This window comes from Triticum urartu, chromosome 2A, assembly GCF_056163025.1.
Source record: "Triticum urartu cultivar PI428250 chromosome 2A, HENAU_Tu73, whole genome shotgun sequence".
Lineage (NCBI taxonomy): Eukaryota > Viridiplantae > Streptophyta > Magnoliopsida > Poales > Poaceae > Triticum > Triticum urartu.
In genome coordinates, this window is record NC_141874.1 from 135,499,608 (window position 1) to 135,507,464 (window position 7,857).

General features: G+C 46.7%; 1 protein-coding gene across 1 annotated transcript; it reads right to left on the reverse strand.

The window, feature by feature from the left end:
• Positions 1–296: 296 nt before the first annotated feature.
• LOC125536338 (PHD finger protein ALFIN-LIKE 9) lies at positions 297–5,668 on the reverse strand. The gene is made up of 5 exons (XM_048699536.2): positions 5,479–5,668; positions 5,300–5,332; positions 1,935–2,163; positions 1,059–1,185; positions 297–888 (listed from the first exon to the last, which is right to left on the reverse strand). Exons 1-5 carry the CDS (start codon positions 5,567–5,569, stop codon positions 550–552), a joined length of 819 nt encoding a protein of 272 aa, XP_048555493.1. The 5' UTR covers positions 5,570–5,668; the 3' UTR covers positions 297–549.
• Between the last annotated feature and the right edge of the window lie 2,189 nt (positions 5,669–7,857).

Here is a 7,857-nt window from a genome sequence, read left to right on the forward strand (position 1 = left end):
AAATAGCTACTCTATCAACAAATACAAAGATCAGTTGATCATTTTCACTCAAACACTATTTATACCTTAATCTACAATGTAGCGGGTAAAAGTGTGGTTCATTCTATTAATTATTAACTGAATTTAAAATGATATAGTTAAGGCATCCTTAAGTTTTTTTTTTTTATACTCCGATGGAAGTTTAGTTCTTACTCCTTCAGCTGAAGTCGTTCTGCGTTTGTGATCTAGAACGGCAAGACAACCAAACAAAATAATGGGCATCTTACAGAAACTGTAAATAAAACGGGCAGCCCAGCTAAACAATCATCGTCGAACTATGAATTTAATTAATAGTATAATACAACAGATATCAAATCCACATTCGTCCCAGCTAAAATAAGAAGAATCCTCTACTCGAAGCCAGATTAATAAAGTTACATTTTACAAGCCCTCCTAAGGGCACGCGCCTTGACGCCTGGAAACTTTGTTACAGCGACTGCAAATAAGAGCTCAGTCCTACTACGCGGCCGAGGCCGGCCGGTCGCCCCTCGCCGGATGACGGCGGCGGCCTTAGGAGGACGGGCGCGCCCGCTTGTTGCTGCCGCTGCTGCCGCCGTTGGCGCCCATGCATGACGGGCACTTGTACTGCTTGATGTGCTCCGCCTTGGCCGGCGTGATCTTGACACACTTGCCGTGGAACCACTTCTCGCACATGTCGCAACCGATCCAGAACTCGTCCTGCCCGTAGTTGTCCCCACACGCGCCGCACAGCGTATCGCCATGCTCTTCCCCGCCGCCACCACCACCGGCGGCGCCTCCACCATCCTCGCCCGCATCCGGGGCTTCGTCCTCGTGGTCTTCCTCCTTCAGCTGGGGCTTGGGTTGCTTCGCCCGAGGCTCCGAGGTTTTCTGCTTTCACAACGGAGGGTGCAAGTGAGACGACCATAGGGCAAACTAGTATTCAGACGCAATAAACGTCAGTAAACGACCTTGGCATCTACCAAAAAGTGTCAAACTTACTTGCACGTGCAGAAGACAAAATCATGGTATGAGTAAATCAAAGGAAAAGTGAGCCATACCATTTTATTGTTGGACTTGGATTTGCTATTGCTGTGGTTATTGTTGGTCGGAGCCTTGGTTTTACTCTTCCCACTAACAACATCAAATATCGTGGGAAGCTCATTAATCATACCAAACAGGCGCTTCCTGCATTAAGATAACAGCAAAGCATCAGTAACAACACATCAGGTCAACAGTGAAAGAAACAGCAAGAATCTCAGAGTAGGTGGTTCTCATTAAGATACAACATGCTTTAACCGCAGAATGTTGTGGATCATCTTCTGTATACCAAGCAACTCTAATAAGAAGCTCACATTATGAATGCTACCAAAAGTTAACCAATTCTCACTCTCATTTGACAATTATGAGTCTTTCACATTATGAATGCTACCAAAAGTTAACCAATTCTCACTCTCATTTGACAATTATGAGTCTTTCAAAACATGGGCTAAAGTTGCAAAATGACATTAAGCAATGCACATTTACACAAGTACCCATGATACCAGGTTAAAATGTTTCCAAGCGTTTCACAAAATGACATGAAGCAATGCACATTTACACAAGTACCCATGATACCAGGTTAAAATGCTTCCAAGCGTTTATGGAAATTGCTACTGCAGGTTTGTGCAGTTTGACAAATGCATTTTGGTTACAACTCATTAGACGTGAGCCAAACAATTCCCGGCAGTCCATTCTGGGCTTTATTGTTAAGACCATGATTAACCTGCAATTACCTAGTAAATTTCGTTTCCTAATGCTAGGCATCAAATGTGGTTATGAAAATAATATAGGAAAGAAGGAACTGCACAGATGGAAAAAGAAAGAAAGCACGGCAGGATACTAGGTAAACAGAACACTATAGATTCATGGAAGATGAGTGGAAAGTGGAAACTCACCTGTCACTTTTATCAAATCCGAATCGAGCACCAAAGTAGAATGCAACAGATAGTAACCATGCGTCGCTGTGTACTGCAACCATGGATAGCCAATCTTTTTCCTGCATTCCATCTCGTGCAAAGTTGATACCCAATGCTGGCTCTGGGAGCTCAGGTGGCACTTCTTCAGCAGGTAAGTTTACTTCCCAATGCTCATTGGGAAACCCATAAAGGCACAAATTTTCTTTTTCTGCAGACGAGAACACTGAGTTATGTATGTACGGACTCGGAAGAATCTCAAAAGGCTCTCACAGCATTTAGGCTGCGCTGTAACTAGATTACCCCACATAATCATAGATATGTAACTGAAGAAACAAAAAAAGAAGATGCTCCAAGCTTGAGTTTGCACATAAGTTGAAATCATCAAACATATTTGAAATGAAGGAAAGACACATGTAAACCTACAAAATATTCAATTAAATCACGTATTTATGGCAACCGTATTCCTAACAGAAGAAGCAGTATATATCATAAAAGTAATCAAGATGAAGGAGGTGACGTTTTGGCACTAGGGGTCGCGATGAACCCGTTATCTGAGCCATCAAATTTATTGTACGGATCTGTGCCAAAAGCAGGGCAGACAGGCATGCAGACATCTTGCATGGACCGGAGTGTACGTCAGGCCAGCATACAAATTGCAGTGCTGAATCTCACCATCTATTTTGGCGAGCTAGACTACAGATCCGACATGACCGATGGTACATGAAACAACTAACTGTCTGTACCATAGTACACAAAATTTAGCCGAGTCAGTATTTCTTTGAAGGGAAGGAAAGAGTCAGTCGTGGTACTCCCAGTTTATCATTAAAACATTTTACCTGCATGTAGCTAAGTCCATGGGGTGTTGCTTGTTTTGCATTGCCGTCTGAAATGTGCTGTGCTCAAGTTGGATTAGTGTATGCATTTTGTTTACACTGTTTAGATAAGCTACAACACATACTCCATTGGGTTGTTGTGAGTCTCAGGCAGCTAGTTGGGATGGCTGTTACGACTAAATAAAAGGAAGAAGAAAAGGCACAAAGTTACCACATCACAAAATTTGTAGTGTCCCGTGTTCTCTCAAGTGGTCACATGAGTATCCCTACGAGGCTGCGTCTACCATTCGAGTTCCTCGTGTGAGTTGATGCTGGCCTGAAACCAACACTTCTAATGAGCAGCTCACGCTAGCGTGGCGGCAACCATGGCACCGCATATCAGCTCGATCCTGATCTACCGCAGCAGCTTCTCCTCTGGCCACCGTCGACACCACCTCGCCTCCTGGGTACCTCACTAGGAGCAAGACGAGCAGGTCATGGATCTGGTGGAAGTTTTTGTTTGGCTGGGCAGATGGGGCAGGTGTAGCTAATGGCTTCTCCTGAGCCGGTGGCACGTAACTTGCGACGATGGTTCATGAAACTGCATTTGTGGTGCCAAGAAAAAAATAGCAACCTCCTCATTATTATTGCGCAGACATGGGCGAGGTCACTAATCTGCAATACAGATGAGAATACAATCGCTAGCAGGAATGTTGGCACCGCCCATCGGTCGTGACAATGACATCGAGAGTATCTAGACCTGAGAGCCAAACTGAATATCTGGATGAAAAGCTATACTCCCTCCGTTCCCTTTTATAATGCGCCTTGTTTGCAGCGCCTATACCAAGACATGAGGTGGCACTTTTATTTAGACTGGAATTGCCCCTATCTGCTCACACTGTCACTCACGTGGGTGCATGCAGGTTCGCTGCAGTGATCCAACCTAGGGGCTATCTTCGTCAAAATGTGCTTATACGCACTACAATCTGGAATATGATCAAAAACTGCATGCGCACTATAATATGGAACAGAGGGAGTAAAAAATAGGCAAGACTCCAATCATTACCAAGCCCGAAAATACACGAGAAGATTATCAAAGATCAAGTCATTTACAACATAAAAAAAGACACCATTTGATCAAGATAATACTTAACCGTGTTATGAGCTTAGGAAGGGAAGTTAGCACACTGGAAAAAGGAAAATCGCATACAATTGATGTAATGAGTCCATTGCAGGAGAATAGACATTGCATTCCTCTGTTAATGGGATAAAGTTCCCTCTGAGATTTTCCCTTGCATCTGGCACACTATGCATGCCGAATGACACCTCACAATAATTGCACTAACCACCATTCAAATTCATTTTTATCCAACCCTATAGCGTTCTTCTGTTGAATCTACATAAGCCCATTCAACTGAATTCACCATGTTACACTCCTAGGCAGCTAGAGAAATACGGATGCTCTCTTGGTTTACTTCGTATTCATAGTAAGTTCCTCAGAGCATTCCAATGGTTACAAGCTGCACTGGCACTATACTGTGCAGAGGGCAGTAGAGGCATTGAAGAACAAAGAAGGGGGAAAGGCTGACGACAGGGCTATGTTAGGGGTGCAAATGTACAAAATATTAAAGAACGCAATGCTAGGCAGTCCTTCACCACCAATACACTGAAGGAACCAACATCACTGTTCTTTGCCCTATGCAACAGTAGAACTGTACACACATTGGTAGACAGCAGCAGCAAAGAACAGCAAGTCCTACTCATATCATTGTAGTCTGCCAGTCCTTGAAAGTCAAGAACTGCATCAATCATTATTAGGGCAGAAGAATCACACCCCACCAACCAAGCAGGACCCAGTAATGCTTAAGCCAACAAACCAAACTCACATACGCACTAGCCAACTAGCAGCCCACCACAGCTCCCTAACGACCAGTGCCACCTTTTCTACTACTACCAAGATAACTACTATCTCCCAAAGGTGGAAGCTTTCAGCAGGAAGGGACACTGATGAATTCATTGACCACTCAGCCTCTAGGGCAGCAGGGTCAAGCATGTGGAATGATCTGAGCCGTCCGTTTCCGGCCATCCCACTGCTGAGGCCTACGTCAGAGTCTCCCCTCCACAGGATGCTCGTTATTAAATCCAACAATTAAGGCCCTCTGCTCGATATTCAGAGGGTTGGACTCACGCACCGTGCATATTCTATTGCGAGTTCTTCGGTCCATGGATTCAAAATAAGTAGTAGTAGTAGTACTAAAATTGCGGGGATGATTTGAAATAAAGTAGAGTTTAGTCTGTTAATTCTTCAGTATTCAGAGTAACACTCAGTCAAGCATGTTTGGATGAAAAGGCCCATCGATTATTTTCTAAGAAACTCCACTAAACACCCAGCCCTAATTAGTAGTACTAGTAATTACGATAAAATGGTAATTATCTGCGAGATTACGGAAGGATAATACAGCAAAATCTGCACCGAAAGAGCAGCGAAGAATAGCAGGGCAGGCAGACAGACAGACGCGATAATTCACTCACCCGGGTCGCATTGCCGGAAGAACTCCTCCACATCTGCAGCAAGAAGAAAGGCAGAAACAGTCAGGAAACAATCCACACAAGGCGAAAAATCCCGTGCAACAGCAGCGAAATTCGCAAAGCCGGAATCTTCGGCCCCCGAGAAAAAAACCAATCTGGCGAGCGAATCTGCGGCGACCTACCGGTGGTGAGCGCGCGGGCGAGGCCGTTGCGGCGGCCCTTGTAGTCCCGGAAGACCTCCTCCACCGTCCTGGGGTTGTACTGCGCGTCCATTGTTAACCGCAGAGGATTCGAGCGCGGGGAGGCGGAGGGGAGGGGGAGGGGGGGAGCGGAGAGGATGGGCACTGTGCTCGTGTTTTATTTTGACATCTTCGGGGTAGTATCTTTTTTTTAGGGAGGTTTTAAAAAGAGGAAAGAGGGGCGGACGCCAAGGGTGGGACTGCGACTTAAGTGGATTGGAGAGCACGGCGGACGTGTCCGTGCGGGTGGGGCCCGCCGCCCGTGGGACGTCCATCCATGGAACGGAATGGATACGTGTATCTTTCTCATGTGGGCGAGTTGCGTCAGCGCGTGTGTGCGTCTTTTTCTTGCACATTTTTACGGTGTCCTTTTCTGCTCTTGTTTTCGTTTTTCTGGACTTTTTGTTCCTTTGTTCGCATGACGTCGGTCAGTTTCCGGTTGCGCATTATACTTCAACAAAGGATGTTGTAGTACTCGTTTTGTGTAAGAGCATCTCCAGTCGTTCGGCCCCGAGGCGGCGATTTTACGCGTCCCCTGAGGCGAGCCGGCGCTAAAATCCGCTCGTCCCAGGGTCGCCCCGGACGCGTTTTTTTTTTATTTTAAAAAGCTGAATTTGGCGAAATTCGGCAAAGTTTGGTTAAAATTCGGCAAACTTGATATTCATATTAAACATGTTCGGCGTTTTACATAAATTATTTAAAAACATTAATCTACAAGGCGAAGAACTCGATCAGCGCGGCGGCGGCGGGCTTCTCCTTCTTGATGGCGCGGCCGCCCCTGCTGGACCCCTGCCCGGCGTCTCCATGGCGGACAGGCGGTGGCGGCGCGTCGTCGTCGTCGTCGTCGCTGTCGTCGAGGATGACGATGCATCCCTCGTCTCGGCCACGACGACGAGCTTCGAACCGCGCGAAGGCGGCGCGCTGGCGCTCCCTCTCCGTTTGCACCCAGTCGTCGCGCGCCCATTTGAGGGCTGCTTCGTCGTCGAGCACCTCCTCCTTGACAGGCTCCGTCTTCACGACGGGGAGCCCCGGCTTCGGCTTGACGGTGGCGAGCCCCGGCTCTGTCTTCGACTTGACGAAACGCGGAGGAGCCGAGGAGGTGGCATGCGGGCCGCCCTCGTTGATGACGATGCCGGCGCTGCGGGTGCGCCAGCCGAGCGGCATCTCCACGGCGGGCTCTGCCTTGACGCCGAAGAGCCGAAAGAGTGTGAGGAGGAGCGGGACGAGGAGGAAGAGTGGGAGGAGGAGGAGGCGGCGAACCTCCTGGGCACCCACGGCCCGGCGCTCCGGCGAGGGGTCGGCATGGCCACCGCGGTGGGGTACGCTAGCAGCGGGTTGTTGCCGCTCCCGAGGTGTGCGATCACCTCGTGCAGGGTGAAGGAAATATGCCCTAGAGGCAATAATAAAGTTATTATTTATTTCCTCATATCATGATAAATGTCTATTATTCATGCTAGAATTGTATTAACCGGAAACATAATACATGTATGAATACATAGACAAACATAGTGTCACTAATATGCCTCTACTTGACTAGCTCATTGATCAAAGATGGTTGAGTTTCCTAACCATAAGACATGAGTTGTCATTTGATTAACGGGATCACACCATTAGGAGAATGATGTGATTGATATGACCCATTCCGTTAGCTTAGCACTTGATCGTTTAGTTTACTAATGTTGCTTTCTTCATAACTTATACATGTTCCTATAACTATGAGATTATGCAACTCCCGATTACCGGAAGAACACTTTGTGTGCTACCAAACGTCACAACGTAACTGGGTGATTATAAAGGTGCTCTACAGGTGTCTCCGATGGTGTTCGTTGAGTTGGCATAGATCGAGAATAGGATTTGTCACTCCAATTGTCGGAGAAGTATCTCTGGGCCCTCTCGGTAATGCACATCACTACAAGCCTTGCAAGCAATGTGACTAATGAGTTAGTTACGGGATGATGCATTGCGGAACGAGTAAAAAGACTTGTTGGTAACGAGATTGAACTAGGTATTGAGATACTGATGATCGAATCTCGGGCAAGTAACATACCGATGACAAAGGGAACAACGCATGTTGTTATGCGGTTTGATCGATAAAGATCTTCGTAGAATATGTAGGAATCAATATGAGCATCTAGGTTCCGCTATTGGTTATTGACCGGAGACGTGTCTCGGTCATGTCTACATAGTTCTCGAATCCGTAGGGTCCGCACGCTTAAAGTTCTGTGACGATCGGTATTATGAGTTTTTGTGTTATGATGTACCGAAGGTAGTTCAGAGTCCCGGATATGATCACGGACATGACGAGGAGTCTCAAAATGGTCG